The following is a 17,648-nucleotide window of genomic DNA, read 5'->3' as shown; positions in this document are numbered from 1 at the left end:
TGCCTGTACTGATATGGTGTGTGTTGAGTAGGTCAATCCACATATTAAGTACATTGGCAGCTGGGTAGAGCATGGACGAAGTTTCTATGAGATAAAAAGGAAGCGATGCTTATGGGCACAAGGTTTCTTTCTGGGATGATGAAAATGGTTTAAAATTGACAACCCCCCTCAATGTCCAAATCTCAACTTATATTTTGAAAAACCACTCTTAGATAAACTCCATTTCTACTAGTTAATACCAATCAATAAGGTACCTTTTCTCTGGGTACCAACTTGGTAGATATTCAACAACTCAATCATATTGACAATAATCAGCAGATTTATATGTTTAGGGGCTTGGTTCCACAAGGCTGTATAACCTTAGAGGAGTGTTAATTCTAGATCTTCAGGCTATCTTGCCACTTCTATCCAGTATTACTATACATTTGGGGGTTCCCATGAGCTCTTTTACCTGCTTTGGTAACTTGCTGTGATGATTCACAGAACTCAGGACAATCTATCAACTAACCAATCACCCACCCACCCACCTACCTATCTGAGAGTGCACAGGCAAGTCAATTCTCTTCTAATATATGGGCTTTGGGGCTCAAACTCAGGTCCTTGGGCTCTTGGTGGCAAGTGCCTTTGCCCTTTAAGTCACCTTGATGACCCTTTATTTTCATTTATTTTTCTCAAAAATGTTGCTGCTTGGACAAGGTCTTGGTACAATAGCCATTGCTGGCCTATGTAAACCAGGATGGCCTTGAACTCATGATTCTTCTGCCTCAAGCTCTGGAGTAGCTGGAATTAAAGACCCGTAATTACCAAGTCTGTTTTTACTTTAGGAACTGAATCCAGGGCCTTGTGCTTGCTCAACTGCTCTAACTAAACTAAATTCTGTATTTATTCATTTTATTTTTTGAGACAGGGTTTTAGGAGATAGCCCAGGCAGTCTTTGAATGGGTACTTTTTACCTCATTTTCCAAAAGATAGGATTATAGGACTACCATGCTCAGCTTGTTACTGGGCTTTATTATACATAACCAAGGAACTAAATGGAAGAGACATACATGGTGGAGCATTCATGCTACTCTCCTAGCACATCAATGTGATCACCAAACCCTAGAAGCTCAAACTACCTGGTTTTACCCCATGCTATGTAATTCTGGCTGGTCTGGAACTCACTATGCAGCCCAGCATGGCCTCAATCTCATGAGGATCCTGTTTATACACTGAGTGCTGGGATCTCAGGGTAAACCATCACACCCAGTCAAATTACCAGTTTTAAGAGAGCTCAATCTCCCTCCTCCTCACTGGTACTGAATCAAGAGTTTCAAATGTTTGATCAAAGCGAGGCATGGTGGCACATGCCTTTAATCCCATCACTCAAGAGGCAGGGGCAGGCCTCTGTGAGTTTAATACTAACCTGGTCTATATAAAGAGTTAAAGGCTAGTAAGGAATACATTGTGAGACCACACCTTAAAAAAAAAAGACAAAGTGCATATACTACTTTTTATATGGAAAACAACCTAGAATATAGGCACTGATGTTGGAGGGGATCTGGTTCACCCCTCTACAACATTTTCACAACTATTTTATATAATTTTTTTCCCCTTTTCTTTCTTCTTCTTTTTAAAATCTTTTTGAGACAGGGTCCCCCTGTAGTCCCACCTGGCATGGAACTCACTATGCAGACCAGGCTGGCCTTGAACTCAGAGAGATCCACCTGCCTCTGCTTCCCAAGTGCTGGGACTAAAGGTGTGCGCCACCACACCCGGTTATTTCATATAATTTTAGATGGATGTAGAAGAAGGAGACTGAGATATTTTGTTTTCAAATATAATCTCTCTCTCACAAAGATGTATGTATAGAAGAACCATGGGTAATGAAACAATGATAGGACACAAAACTGACTTATGTTAATCAAAATACTACTAATGTACATTAAAACACACACACACAGGTTTTTTTAAGGCTCTTGTCCAATTTAAAACTAAAAACCACCACCAACAAAAGTCATTTAAAAAGCATGCTGTTGATACATGCTCAGCCTACTCAGAGCCTTATCATGATCAGGTTAGGTTTTATGCCTGAGATCTGAAGCCGCCTTCTTATATCATCTACTGTTTAAGGTCTTCTACTTTTGAGTCATGCCATTGGTAGTACAGATTTTAATTAAACACATAAAAACTGAAAAAAATTATATATATATGTATATTTTTTTGGGGGGGTCTTTTTGAGACAGGGTCTCTCTGTAGCCCCAGCTGACCTTGAACTCAGAGATCTGCCTGCTTCTGCTTCCTCAGTGCTGGGATTAAAGGCATGCACTACCATGCCCAGCCATAAAATATTTTTATGTCTATCTTTACATATGCTCAACATATGTCTGTCTTTATATTGTTTACATGGCACTAAATTGGCTTATAAGTGAGCAAAGTTTTAAATTAGTCAAAAATTCCTTTTACTTCACAGTACAACAGGAACTTTATGACAAAAGCTCCAGCTATCCCAATAGGCTAAACTTGGCCACCTGTCCCAATGTGAGTAAATAGGAGAAACAAATTGATCTGTATGGCTGCACTGGGAGAACAGACAGATCTGGCAACCCTAAATTTGTCTTTGGGATACAGATGAGCTTTAAATTTAAATAAATAATTGGAGCAAGGCACAAGTATACATTAAGCAAACCTGGTTATGTGTGGTCTCCTTGCTAATTTTCTTGGTCAGCTTTTATAAGATATTCCGAAAGAGTCTATTGTTTGGGGATGGACTGGGTCAAGAGATTTTTCTTGCACCAAGGTACACCTGTGCGCTCATGGCTAATTGCCTTTACATAAGGAGTGGCCCTGTTAGGTTTGCTGTTCCAAGTGCTGAAAAGATGACTTCTCTCTGCGCTTTCTTCTCTGCTTGAGAAATGAATATGCTTACTTTTAAACAGGTAACTCTGTAACAAGGAAATAAAGGCAAATACTTTTAAATTTGGCTTTTGGGATTTTTCAACAGAGTCCAAAAAGTCCCAGAGAAAACAATTACAGACATAAGAATAAGCCTAATAATTGATTTCTATAGACAGACAAGTACCTGATTACTCAGAGAAACCCCAGATTAAAGATTAGAAAGGGGCTAGAGACACTGGAAATGAAGTAGTCTCAGTGGGGTTCAAAGAAACAAGGGCTTTGTTCCTGCTCCCTTCCCCCAGAGGCAAATCACTTTAAGGAACATTGCCCAACCCTCTGATTGAAGGACAAACCTTCAACTCCAATGATGGCTGCCCCTAAAGACAGACAGTACAAGATGTCCAGATAAAAGCCCCACTCAAGTGACTTCAGATAGCTACCAGGTGCTTTGGGTGAATGTTGACACAATAGACAAAAAAATTAATAGGCTTTTGCTCTCTTTCTATAAAAGTTACAAAATTACTGGACCCATGGCTTACTTCTCAGGATAAAAACAAAATTTAATACATTTTAAAATTTATTCTAGACTTTGTTTTTTTTTTTTTTTTTTTTGAGACAGGGTCTCCTTGTAGCCCCAGCTATCCTGGAACTCACTATGCAGACCAGGCTGGCCTCAAACTCACAAAGATCCCCTGGCCTCAAGGTGTCCTCTGGAACTGGAGTTCTAGACAGTTGTTAGCTTCCATGTAGGTGATGGGATCCAAATCTGGGTCCCCTGTAAGAGCATATCTCTAGCCATCCAGCTAGATTCTTTTTGAGACAGGGTCTCCTGTAGCCCCATTTGGCCTGGAACTAATGTAGGCCAGGCTGGCCTTGAACTTAAGAGATCCACCTGCCCCCGCCTTCTGCCAGCTAAAATTTCTAACATGCACATATGCAGACTGTTTATAAAATATAACAGCTAGAGCAATGTTGACCTGATGGATGAATCTTGTTAAGGATAGTCTTTTTTTTTGTCTTTTTGAGACAGGGTCTCCCTGTAGCCCCAGATGTCCTGGAACTCACTATGTAGACCAGGCTAGCCCAGAACTCACAAAGATCTACCTGCCTCTGCCTCCCAAGTGCTGGGATTAAAGGCGTGCACCACCATGCCTGGCAAGGATAGCTCTTCTAATGTTTGCTAGCATCTTTTAAGGATAATAAAGGCGTACCTCACCCAGACTAAAGAAAAACCTGCAGTCATCAGGTTTGGAGAGATGGCTCAGTGAAAAGGACTTATTGCTCTTGCCCAGGACCCAGGTTCAGTTCCCAGCACCCACATGGCAACTAACAACTGTCTGTAACTCCAGTTCCAGGGGATCTGATACCCTCTTCTAGCTTCCATATACACTGCACACACAGTACTTATATACATGCAGGTAAAGCAATCATCCTGTCCTCTAGCTGGGCATGGTAGAGTATACCTCTAATCTCAGCACTTAGGAGGCAGAGGTAAGAGGAGATTTCTATGATTTTCAGGCCAGCCTGGTCCACACAGTGATTTCCAGACCAGCTAAGGCTACAAAGTGAGACCCTGTCTCAAACAAGGAAACACACGGCAAAAAATAACAAAAACCACCACAGCTACTCACACCTACAAAGATTGAAAAACTCTCTTCATGTCTTAATTTCTTAAAATACAAAACTCCATGTCTACCAGTACTTGTAACCTTACTTTATTTTGCTTTTCATTTTCTTTTGGTACTGTTGGTTCTCAATGGCTACAGCTTAACATCCTTTATATTTCACCACTGGATTCCTTCTTAAAACTGTTCGTTCGCATTTTTTCCACATTCTTAACACAGAGTACAGATATATTTTTAAAACACTCTGGCCAGGCATAGTGGCACTTGCTTTAAATCCCAGCACTTGGGAGGCAAAGGCAGGCAGATCTCTGTGAGTTTGAGGCCAGCCTGGACTACATAACAAGTTCCAGGCCAGCTGGGGCTATAGGGAGACCCCGTCTCATCAAAACAAAGCACTCTTAAGGAGTCACATTCCCAAGAGCAAGCCATACAAAAACGGTTTTCTAGGGACAAACATGGCCAGTCTTTCTTGACTCATGGTCTTTTGGGAGGTACTAGTTGGCATCATCATGGTATTCTAGCTTAGTTTTTATAAAAATTTGACTTCTAGCTACGATATACGACAATTTCAAACTAAGTGTATGATAAAGGAGTCCAGCCAAATCCTACTATAGGAATCCCAAACCTCCTCTCTAATCATAGAGACCTTTGTAGTCCCACTTATGCTGGGACTACGGCCCTCACCAGCATGGACGAAGTTATAGAAGACTGATCATTACCCATCAGCTCTTCCCCTAGAATTTCTGGGAACACAGTTCTTAGGGAGCAATACAGGAGAGTAGGTATATGGAGAAAGAGGCATTGAGGTTAACATAAATAAAGCCAGTTGGCAGAAGACTGGAAATTGCCCCCACCCTAAATATAACAGAGCAACAATCTCTGAAATGTGGGAGGAGGCCAGTGCTACATAAATGACCCATAAAGGGCCCAGAGACCCACTGTCCAGCTTTTCTCAGCAGCGCTTTTCTCTAATAAACAGTCTATTTCTGTCACTGTTCTGGTGGCCCTGGTCCATTTTGTTTTTCTGGGACACAGAACCTGGGAATCTTAGCAGGTGTCCTCTGGACTCCACATCTACAGCATTTTAGAAAAAAGTAACCATACTTCTTTCCATAGGAGATATTCAAAGCATGAAGCAGTACAATTTGCTCACCAGGAAGCTACTGTCAGACCCGTCTTTTATTTCATGTCTCATATACAGGGCAAGTACTCTATCATCCAGCTGAATCCTCAGCTTTTTTTGAGACAGGGTCCCACCATATACTTTGGGTTGGTGTTAAACTCCCAATCCTTCTGTCTCTTCTGTAAGTGTTGTGATGACAAATGTGCACGGCCACTGCCCAGATTTTTTTTTTTCAAAAAGTGATTTATTTTTATCTGTACAAGTGTTTTGATTACTGGTATGTTTATTGGTATGTGCGTAGTGCCTGCGAAGGCCAAAAGAGGACAACAGAGCCACCACCATGTAGGTGCTGGTGGTGGAATCTGGGTCTTCTAGAACAGTAAGCTTTCTTATCCTGAGCCACATCTCCAGCCCTGCCTAGATTATTTCTTATCTTTGGCTAGTAGTGCTACTGCATACTTTTAATCTCAGCACTGGGGAGGCAGAGGCAGGAAGATACCTGTCTCAAAAACAAACAAACAAACAAAAAAACCCCAGTAAATTCTGATTAGGGGTTAAAGAGATGGCTCAGAGGATAAGAGCACCACTACTTGCAGAGGACCTGGGTTTGGCTCCCAGCACCTGGACAGTGGCTAACAACTGTCCATAATTCAAGCTCCAGGGACTCTGATGCCCTCTTCTGCCTCTGTAAGCAATCACATACACATAAATAGAAATTTAAAAATCTTCAGAAAACAGTGCTTGAGAGATGGCTCAGTGGTTAAGAACACTGGTTAATCTTGCAGAAGACCCGGATTCAAATCCCAGCACCCACATGGGTAGCTAACAACTGTCCTTAATTCCAGTCTCAGAGGATCTGACAGCCTCTTCTGACCTCCTAGGGCATTGCACAACATGGGTGTACTTACCTACATGCAGGCAATACACGCATACACATTAAAAAAAAAATCTTCAGAAAAGAAAAATTCTGATTAGATCTTGGGGACTGGTAAGACACCTCAGTAGGTAAGGGGGCTTGCTGCCAAGTCTGCACAACTTGAGCTCAATCCCTGGGACCCACATGGTAGACAGGTAGACGGCAAGAACCCACTCCTGAAAGTTGTCTTTAGCCTCCATACATGTGCCATGGTAAGCACACATCCAAAATAAATAAATGTAAAAGAAATAACATAAAAAAGCATTTTTTCCCTTCTGTTGAGTCTAATAGCTGAATAGTCTTGGAAAGCTCTTCATTTACCATAGTATTATCATTCAAAACCAAATCATGGCCATGGGAGGTGGCCATCATTGGAACACTAGCACTTGGGAGGTAGAAGCAGGAGGATCAGGAGTTTAATGCCATCTTCAGCTAGATAGCAAGTTTGAGGTCAGTCTGAACTACATGAGAACATGTCTCAAGAAATAAAACACAAAGCCGGGTGTGGTGGCGCACACCTGTAGCTCCAGCACTTGGGAGGCAGAGGCAGGTGGATCTCTGTGAGTTCAAGGTCAGCCTGGTCTGCATAGTGAGTTCCAGGACAGCTGGGGCTACAGGGAGACCCTGCTTCAAAAACCCCAAAAAAAAAAAAAGACTTCTGAATCAGGTCTGATGGCACAAGTCTATGATCTCAGCTGCTTAGGAGTGACCATAGGGAGACCCTGTTTCAAAAAGACCGAAAGAAAAGAAAAACAAAACAAAAAACACAACACGGCCTCCCTATTAAATGATAACACCCTAGTCATTTCCTACATATTCAGTGATATTAAGAACACTTATACTGGGGCTGGAGAGATGGATCAGAGCTTAAGAGCACTTGCTGCTTTTCCAGGGGAACAGGGCTTGGTTCCCAGCACCCACATGGTGGCTTATAACTGTAACTCCATTTCCAAGGGATTTGATGCCCTCTTCTAGCCTCCTTGAACAACTGGCTCATGGGTGCACTTATATACACACAGGCAAAACTCATACGCATAAAGAACATTTACACTATTGTGTAAACACTACCGTTATCTCTATAATGCAACTATTTTTTTTACATCACTATATAGCAGACATTAATGGGCGTTGAAGGGGAAGCCTCGGAATTTGAACCCAGGATCTCACGTATACTTAGCTTGACCTCTACCACTGGGCTTCACTGTTTTTAAAATTTGATTTATTTCATTTATTATTTAAAAGAAAAATTTACATTTATTTGCATGTGTGCACATACATGTGTGGAGGTCAGAGGACAATTTGCAGGAACAGATTCTCTCTATCATGCTTGTGGGCATGTGCCTTTTCCCACTGAACCATCTACCAGCCTTTAAATGGATTCTTTAATCAACCCCTTAAATGGATCTTTTGAGACAGGGTCTTGCTCTGGCTGTCCTCAGCCTTTAGCAATCCTCCTACCTCAGTCTCCCAAGTGCTGGTTTTATAAAATGTGCTACCATGCCTGGCTTTTGGCAGTGATGGGAATGAAGGGTGGTGGTGGCTTGAGCTAGGTTTTCAGTATGTATCCCAACTGTACTCATTGCAATCTTCCTGCCTCAGCCTCCTGAGGGTTGGGACCACAGGTGTATCCTAATACACCTGGTAGTAATATTTTTTGAAATCAATGAAGTTTCATAGAGAAATGGCAGTATTTCACGATCCAATCTATCTCCTTTCTGTGCACTGCTGATGAGCTATCTATCTAGACTTAGAAGTGAATAAACAACGAGAAACTGGGGGGGGCGGGGGATGAGTGTTTCCATGTATTGTAGCCCAGTTGGCCTGCAACTTTATATAGACCAAGCTGGCCTCAATCTCAGAGATCTGCCTGCCTGGGATTAAAGGCATGTGCTACCATTCCTGGCAACAGTAAGAATTCTTACAGTTTGAGTTAAGAACTGGGAGACACTGGTGCTAGAGAATAGTGAGGAAAAGGAAATGGGAAAAAGCAGGGAGAGGAAGATTCCTTTATTTAACTCAATTAAAATTAACGAGTAGAACAGTAAGATAAAGGAAAACAGGCAGTTCAAAATGACACACAAAGGAGAAACAAGAGGCTCAGGAATTTGAGCTAGTCCAGGCTACATGAGACTGTCAACAAAACAACAACTAAAAGGAAAATGACACATAAACATCAAAGTCACATCTGGAGAAAACAGAGATGGCAGCTGTCTCTATGAAACAATGCTGTCTTATTCTCTAACTTCCTCCAATAGGTGACTGAACACTTACCATCTGCCACACTTGCATGATATTGTCTTCTGATACAGAACAAATCACCCAAGGTTCATTGGGATTCCAAGAGAAATCAGAGATCTTGGCAGTGTGACCACCATGAATAAACTGAAAGAGGGACCAAAACAAAGGTTTAAATGCAGATAGAGGACATTAAAGACCACTATAAAAGTAGAGATGATCTTGGGGCTAGAGAGATGGCTCAGCTGTTAAGAGCACTGGCTACCTCTGTAGAGGACTGGGGTATGGTTCCCAGCACCCAAGTGGCAGCTAACCACTGTCCATTAATTCCAGTTCCTGGGGATCTGATGCCCTCTTCTGACCTCCCACCACCACCAATCTCAGTATGCCTCAATGCTTAGAACATACCAACAACTCTGGTGGGCCATCTTCTGCATCTTCTGGGGACTGTTCCTCTCCAATTTTACTGGACGAAAAATAAAGGTAACTCTAAGTACCTATCTTTGGAAAGTGTAACTAAAGATAGTAACTTCTAAAAGTACCTAATATAAAACCCACCTCAAATCCCAGACATTCAGCCTACGATCAGTACCACTGGAAGCCAAGATAGTCTCATTGTGAGGTGACCACTGAACCTACACACCAGGGTGAAAACAGAAGAGCAACAAATTAGAAAATGGAAAAATAAATTATACTCTACAAAGCATTGTAAACAAAAGGCAGAGAATGATATCATAGCTAAATTTCTTTTATGAAAATAACTCATTGCTAGACCTGGGATATTAGCTTGTGCTGTACTGCACAGTCCTCTCTTTCAACAAGGTTTCTCCTTCAACAAGGTCTCAAAATAATACCCAGAGCTATGGAGTTCAAGCTGGCTTCAGTCCCATCTCCCATACTGGGATTATAGGCACAAGCCACACCTGGCTTCACCTGGTATTTTTGAAGATATTAATGCTGTTCTTCTCCCAAATTATTCACCTCTAATTCTGGCTTTAGTCAAATGAAAACCAATTCTGACCTGGAAACTAAAATATAGACAGATGACACACATTCAATGATTATTTTCTCAACTAATTACGTGTGTCACAGAGCACACAAGAGACTCTGGGTTCATTTCCCAGCTACTTCTGCCCCGCCCCCCTGAAGATTCCTTACAGTGATGCTACACCAAAGTTAACAACATACATGTAACAATCACATATTCTTTGATGTTTAGTTAGGAAGTGGTGGTTCATGGTACAAAGAAGGAATCATTGACCAGTTGGTTAGGGAAGAATCTGGATTATTTTTTCAGCAAAAACACAATTATAAAGGGCAAAGTTGGATGGGGGTGGGGCACACATGCTTTTAATTATAGTACTCAGGAGGCAGAGGCAGGCTGACCTCTGTGAGATCCAGATCAGCTTGGTCTACACAGCAAGCTCTAGGCCAGAGGGGCTATAAGATGACCATCTCAAAACACCAAAATTAAAAAAAACTAAAAAACAACCCACAACAACAAAAAGACAAAATGGGTTAAACAATAATCTTTTATTATAATCATTTAAGTAATTCAGGTAGACTTTCCTTTATTACGACTTTTTTTGGACAGGGATTCTCACAGAGCCGAGTGGCTTTGATCATACTATGTAGCTGAGGATGACCTTGAATTTGTGATTTTCCTGCCTCCTCCTCCTGAGTGATGGGATTACTAGCGATAACGATTTGTCAAAAAAAAGATGTATTTTTTTTTCTTTTAAAAACCAGGTTCTCAGGCTGAAGGCATGGCTCTGTGGTTAAGAGCACTGACTGCTCTTTCTCAGCACCTACACAATGGCTTTAACTCCAATTCCAGGGGATCTGACGCCCTCTGACCCTTTTGGGCATTGTAAGACATGAGTGCGCCTACCTACATGCAGGCAATACACTCATACACAGAAAATAAAAGCTGGGCATGGTGGTGTGCGCCTTTAATCCCAGCATTCCAGAGGCAGAGTTAGGAGGATCTCTGTGAGTTTGAGGGCAGCCTAGTCTGCATAGTGAGTTCAGACCAGCTGGGGCTACAGGGAGACCTTGTCTCAAAAAGACCAAAAAAAAGAAGAAAAAAAAAGAAAAAAAAGTAAAACCACCCAGGGTCTCACTATGTAGCCTAGTGGATTCTCCTGCTTCAGCTGCCTTAATGCTGGGGTTATAAGCATATACCAGCATATTTGACTTTAGTACAAAATTTAAACTTGACAGAAAAAGACTACATACATGGCAGCTCTCATAACACTTTAACAAATTTTGAAAGCGCAATTATTTCTTGAGTCATGTCAGAGGGATCTGCATGTTAAGTAAAGAGCTTATAAGGGCTGGGAGATGGCTCAGTGAGAGCACTGGCTATGCTTTAAGAGCACTGGCTGTACTTGCAAAAGATCTGGGTTCAATTCCCAGCACCCACATGGCTGGTAACAACTGTCTGAAACTCCAGTTCCAGGGGATCCCTTTCCCTCTTCTGTCCTTTGCAAGTACTGCAAGACACAGGTGTACTTACATCCATGCAGGTATAACACTGGTATACATAAAATAAAAATAATCAAAAAGCAAGCAAAAAGCACAAAAAATACTCAGTGGTTAGAGTACCGGTTACTGGAGGACCTGGGTTTGGTTCCTAACACACACAGTGGCTAATAACCATTTAACTCCAGTTGGAGTGGGATTCAACACCCTCTCTGGACTCTGTAGGCATTGTATGACATGGTGTACTTACAAAAAAAGGAAGGAGTTTAGGGCTAGAGAGGCAACTTAGGTTAAGAGCACAGCCTGTGCAGGGTATGGTGGCACACACCTTTAATCTCAGCACTTGGGAGGCAGAGGCAGGCAGATCTCTGTGAGTTCTAGGCCAGCTGGGGCTACAGGGAGACCCCCCCCCCACCAAAAAAAACAACACGTTGTTCTTCCAGAGGACTGGGTTTGGTTCCCAGTATATATATAGTCAACAAAACACTTATACAAATAAAAATAAATCATAAAAAATGAGGTTAATGTTTAACCCAAAGGGTCAGAACACATGGAACCAGCAGTTCAGATTCTACTAAAACTAGGACATACCAAGCTATAACAAATGAAGGCATGAAGGTAAGAGAACTACGTGTAAGGAGAAAGGCCAATGAATAGGTTTGCTTCACTGTGGCGGAGACAGGGTCTCATGTAGTCCAGGCTTGCCTTAAACTCACTAGATAGCCAAAGATGAACTTCTGATCTTCCTGCTTCCACTTCCCTGGTGCTGGGATTACAGGCATGTACCGCCATGCCTGGTTTATACAAAGTTAGGGATGGAACCCAGGGCTTCCTATATGTTAGCTAAGTACTCTAGGCTTTGTGAGGTGATGTCTTTATAGGGCTATCTTTCTGCCTTAGCCTCCAAATGCTGGGATTATAGGTGTGTATCACCACATGCAGCACTTTTTTTGGTCCTTTTGAGACAGGGTCTCCCTGTAGCCCCAGCTGGCCTGGAACTCGCTATTTGACCAGGATGGTCTCAAACTCTTAAGAGATCTGCCTGCCTCTGCCTCCCAAGTGCTGGGATTAAAGGCCTGTGCCACCATGCCTGGTACTTCTTTGAGACAGGGTCTCCCTGTAGCCCCAGCTGGTATGGATCTCAGGTATCTGCCTGCCTCTGTCTCTTGAGTGCTGGGATTAAAGGTGTATGCCACCATATATGACACTAATTTTATTAATTATTCCAAGAATGCAAGTGGCCAATGGCCAGTATGAGTAAGTATAGCAACCACAAGAAAAAAACAATTCCAAATTTTAAGAAATCAGCAGAGGTACATAGAAGATTTTTATTTGTTACCAACTTTCTTAAGTGTTTCCATTCATATGCATAGATTTTCTTTTAGAAAGAGGGGCGGAGGTGGAAGAGAGGGAGAGAAAAACAGTATGGGGGGGAGGAGGAGGGTGGGGGCAGCACTGGTTTCTCTTACTTGGAATATTTCATCCTTATGTGATTCAAAGGAATGCAACTTGAGTTTCAGATTTCTCAGATCCCACAAGGCAACAGTCTACGTACATGAAAGAAAATATGAAATCAAGAACAATTTATTAAATAAGAAAACCCCGGGGCCAGCAAGATGGCTCAGTGGGTACAGGCACTTGTCACTAGGACTGTTGACCTGAGTTTGACCCCAGAACCTGCTACCCACATAGTGGAAGGAGAGAACCGACTCCCCGGAGCTGAGAGTTGTCTTCTCACCTCCACATCCATGTCATGATGTGCCTGCTACAAATAAATGAATAATAAATTCTTAAAACTAAAAGAAGGGGTTGGAGAGATGGCTCAATGGTTAAGAGCACTGACTGCTCTTGCAGGGGACCCGGGTTTGATTCCCAGCACCCACATGGTGGCTATGAACCATCCTTAACTCCAGTTCCAGGGGAATCTGAAGCCCTCTTCTCATCTTCGTGGCATTGCATGACACGGGTGCACTCACATACATGCAGGCAATACTACTCATACACATAAAAAAATGAAAGAAAGGAAGAAAGAAAGCTAAAATAATCCCATTAATGGAGTAGGCTGGAGAGATGGCTCAGTGATTAAGAGCACTTATTGCTCTTCTGGAGGACCCAGATGGGGTTTGGTTTCCAGCACCCATGTGGCAGCTAACAACCACCTGTAACTCCAGCTTCAGAGGACTGGATGCCCTTTTCTAGTGCCCATGTGTACCCACATACAGGTGACATCCATACACAGACACATAATACATTAAATAAAAATATCTGGGCTGGAGAGATGGCTCAGCAGTTGAGAACACTGGCTGTTCTTGAAGAACTGGGTTCAATCCCGCCCAAGGCAGCTAACAACTGTCCCTAACTCCAGTTTCAGGGAATCCGAAGGCCTCTATCCATCCTCTGCAGGCACTGCACAACATGGTACATTACATATATGCAGGCAGGCAATACATGCATACACATAAAAGCATATATTTTTTAAAAATCTGGGCTGGAGAGATGGCTCAAGCACTTATTGTCCTTCCAGAGGACCAAAGTTCTATCTCCAGCAATCTCCACACAGTTCACAAGCTGTAACTCCAGCTCCTGGGGAATCTGATACCTCTGGCCTCCACAGGCACCTGCAATCACATGCACATACTCACACACATGATTTTTTAAAAAGTCTTAAAAGAAAGAAAAAAGACACTGGGGAAATTTACTCTATGTATCCTCTTAAAATAAAACCAACTGACCTTGTCAGCTGATCCAGTGGCAAGAATGAACTCACTATAAGGATTGAAAGACAGGCAGTTCACTTCAGCAGTGTGAGCATCAACTGAATGGCTTGGTTTGGAAGTATTGTTTGAACGAGTATCCCAACTTCAGTTAAAAAAGAAAAAGTGAACAGGAAAAAAGCTTGAGATGGCGAGTAATAGAAAACTCTGAAAATATATGCGTAAAAAAATAAAACAATGGGTTCCACTCACATCATAAGCTTCTGATCATCAGCAACTGACCCAAACAGAGACTCATGAAGTAGATGCCAGGAAACATCTTCTACTACTGCTGTATGTCCTGTAAAGATGGTCTTTGCATCCACCACTTTTCCTTCCTTTGGAACTGCACTGATGTCCCATAGGCAGATGGTCTTAAATGTAAAATTAACCATTACATAAAAGATTCTCACTTCCCCACATATCCCAAAAAAGAACCAATTGGTAACAATCCCAGATTTGCTTTAAAACTGGAAGGATACGCACATGGTCATCTGAAGCACTAAGCAAGTGCCCACTGAGATTTGGGTTCCAAGAAAGCCCATAGCCTTCTTTCTGATGTCCACGGAGACGCAAGTCTGGGTTGCACTCTCCAGAAGGGTCTGCAAAGTAACAAGTATATGAAGAGTATCCTGTCCATTGTCTTTCTGGGTCTACTTAGCAAAATGAAATGTTCACCATGATGTCTTAACTCATCATGGCCAAATATATAATGCTTAAGATACACATAATTATTCTACACTAACAAAAGCATTGTTGTTTCACTTAAGCATAAGAAAATACACATAACAACACAAATCACAAGATCTTAAATTATAGAACAGGGAATTATATGCAGAACAAGGGGAGCCTGTATCTGATTAGAAAGGGGGAGGTACCTGGTTTAGAAGGATGCTTTGTGTAATCAAAAACAAGAACATCACTGGATGGAGTCTTTGTTGCAATAATGCAAGGGTTCTGGGGCATGTAACGGGCCCTGTTTACTTCTCCTTCATGGTTGATCTTGATTTCTATTTCAATTTTGCCACTGACAGAGCCAAAACCTCCAAATTCTGTATATATAAACAAAGCATTTTATCAACAAAGTGGTATAACAGAAGAAAGACCCTAGATATCTACCTCTTCAAATTACATTATTAATTATAAAGAGACTCATTTTTTTTCTTTTTGGTGTTTTTGAGACAGGGTTTCCCTGTAGCCCCAGGTGACCTAGAACTCACTATGTAGATCAGGCTGGCCTCCTACTCACAGAGATCCACCTGCTTCTGCCTCCCCAGGCTGTGTGCCACCAGGCCTGGCTTGTCTCTCATTTTTGCTTTGCAGACAGGATATTACTATGTAGCTCAGACAGGCCTTGAGCTCACCACATGGAGGTTCTCCACCATTCCACCCACATTCAGAAGCTCATTCTATACCTCAGGCAATCCTCCTGACTGAGTGCTGAGATTACAAGCATGTTAACCACTATTTCTTGCTAAAAGGGGTTTCAGCAAAGTTTTCAACTCTTATTTGACAATAAAATTATTTGTGGAATAAACAAAACTCAAATTACTTTTTTTCTTCTTCTTCTTTTTGAGACAGGGTCTCCCTGTAGCCCCAGATGTCTTGGAACTCACTCTGTAGATCAGGCTGGCTTTGAACTCACAAAGATTCGCCTGCCTCTGCCTCCCAAGTGCTGGGATTAAAGGCGTGTGCCACCACACCTGGCATATACTATTTTTTTTTTTTGATGTGTATGAGTTTTGCCTGTATGTATATGTACCACATGCCTGTCTGGAAGCCAGAAGAGGATATCAGATCCCCTGGAACCGGAACTGCAGACAGTTATGAACTGTCATGTGGTTGCTAGGAATGGAGCCATCTTTCCAGCCCTGTGGCACATTTTTTCCTTTGGTCTTTTTGAGACAGGGTCTCCTTGTAGTCCCAGCATTCTGAGACCTGGGATTAAAGGTACGTGCCACCATGCCTACCTGTGGTACAAATCTTTAATGCCAGCACTTGAGAGGTAGAAGCAGGTAGATTTCTATGAATTTGAGACCATTATGGTTCTGGTTATGTCTTAACAGCTCAAGCTGGCTTTAAACTCAAGATCCTCCTGCCTCAGCCTCCCAAGTACTGAGATGAACAGTTTATATCTATAGCTGTGTGTGTTCCAAGGGAATTACTATTCAAATCACAATAAAAACACTTCAAGTCAGGCACAGCATTTCATGCCTATAAGCCCAGTACTCAAAGGTTAAGACAGGAGATCACCAGAAGCTCAAGGCTAGCCTTGACCACATAAGGAATTTCAGGCTAGCCTAGGCCACAGAGTGAGGCTGTCTAAAAGCGCCCCCAACAATCAAATCCCCCACCCACCCAAGTAAGCAAGCAACCAACCAAAATAAAGCTCCCTCCCCTCCAAAACTGCCAACATCCCAGAAAGAACAAGCCTATCAACACAAACCTATCCTTCCCCATTAGTACTATACCACACAAGGTAACCGCCACTGATTTTTAACACTCAACCACTTTTTGAGCCCATACACCTTTCTAGAATCTCAAATTTTCACACCAGGAATCAAGTAACCAAATCATTTTATCATGATTCAATAATTTCATATTATGTTTATTTCATCTTTTAGGTAAGAAGCCATCTACTTAGCAATCATTCAAGAAACTCTCCTCTTGTGTCTGTGGAGCTGGGCATAGAACCCTGGACATCACAGATGCTAGCCTAGTAGATGCTCTACACTGATACACCCAGCCACCAAGAGACTGAGATATTCTGACATACCTGTACATCATTATTGATAAGATCAACACCATTCCCTCCCATAAGGACCTAGCTTATCCACTGATCTATAAGGTTATTTCTTATGGGAAAGGGATAAAAGGAAAAATGAAAAAACAGTGTAACCCTAGGGTATTGTGATTATCAAATACAAAACTCCATAGTTGTTCTGCATATTAAAGTTCTGTTATTTAATTGGGCAGGGGGGGCACAGTGCTTTTCTGAGATGGTAGAGACAGTTTCGTCGATATGTAAGCCAAAATGGCCATGAATTTGTGGCAGTCTTTCCCCCTGTGCCTCCCAAATGCTAGGATTGTAGGCATGGACCTGATTTTTCAAAAACAAAATACCCCCCTCCCCCAACACAACTGAAGCTAGAGATGGCTCAGTGGTTAAGAGAACTTGCTGCTCTTGCAAAAGACCCTGGGGTTCGGTACCCAGCCACTCACATGGCAACTCACAATTGCCTGTAACCCCAGTTCCAAGGGATCCAATGCCCCTCCATAGGCACCCCACAACCATTCCTGCAATATTAAGCATGAGAGGGATATGGTCTCTCTAACACAAAGTCTTTTGGGGCTGGTGAGATGGCTCAGCAGGTAAAGGAAAGCCTGACAACCTGAACTCCAACCCCATGACCCACATGGTAGAAGGTTCTCTGACCTCTACACACATGCTCTGGCACACTCCAATCTATACACTTATACATGCAAAATTAAAAAAAAATATATATCTTCAGGTGATGTAGCTCAGAGGTAATGCACACTTAGCACTGACTTCTTCACCTCCTCATAGCAAGCTAATCAAAAAAAAAAAAAAAAAAAAAAAAACAGGATTTTAATCTCATATTTAACAAAAAGGA

At 42.1% G+C, this 17,648-nt stretch overlaps 1 protein-coding gene across 1 annotated transcript in view; it reads right to left on the bottom strand.

The window, feature by feature from the left end:
• Rbbp4 (RB binding protein 4, chromatin remodeling factor) overlaps positions 1-17,648 on the bottom strand; it is a 28,245-nt gene that overhangs the window by 1,499 nt on the left and 9,098 nt on the right. The window contains exons 4-11 of the mRNA XM_008829195.2: positions 14,892-15,065; positions 14,500-14,615; positions 14,227-14,387; positions 13,993-14,119; positions 12,730-12,807; positions 9,335-9,411; positions 9,185-9,242; positions 8,813-8,923 (exon numbers count right to left, since the gene is read on the bottom strand). Coding sequence (XP_008827417.1) covers positions 8,813-8,923; positions 9,185-9,242; positions 9,335-9,411; positions 12,730-12,807; positions 13,993-14,119; positions 14,227-14,387; positions 14,500-14,615; positions 14,892-15,065 — 902 coding nt within the window. The remainder of the gene's footprint in view (positions 1-8,812; positions 8,924-9,184; positions 9,243-9,334; positions 9,412-12,729; positions 12,808-13,992; positions 14,120-14,226; positions 14,388-14,499; positions 14,616-14,891; positions 15,066-17,648) is intronic.

The sequence above is a fragment of the Nannospalax galili genome, unplaced genomic scaffold (assembly GCF_000622305.1).
Source record: "Nannospalax galili isolate Female #2095 unplaced genomic scaffold, S.galili_v1.0 scaffold473, whole genome shotgun sequence".
NCBI classification, from domain to species: Eukaryota; Metazoa; Chordata; class Mammalia; order Rodentia; family Spalacidae; genus Nannospalax; species Nannospalax galili.
This window is presented reverse-complemented; position numbering and strand designations above follow the sequence as displayed.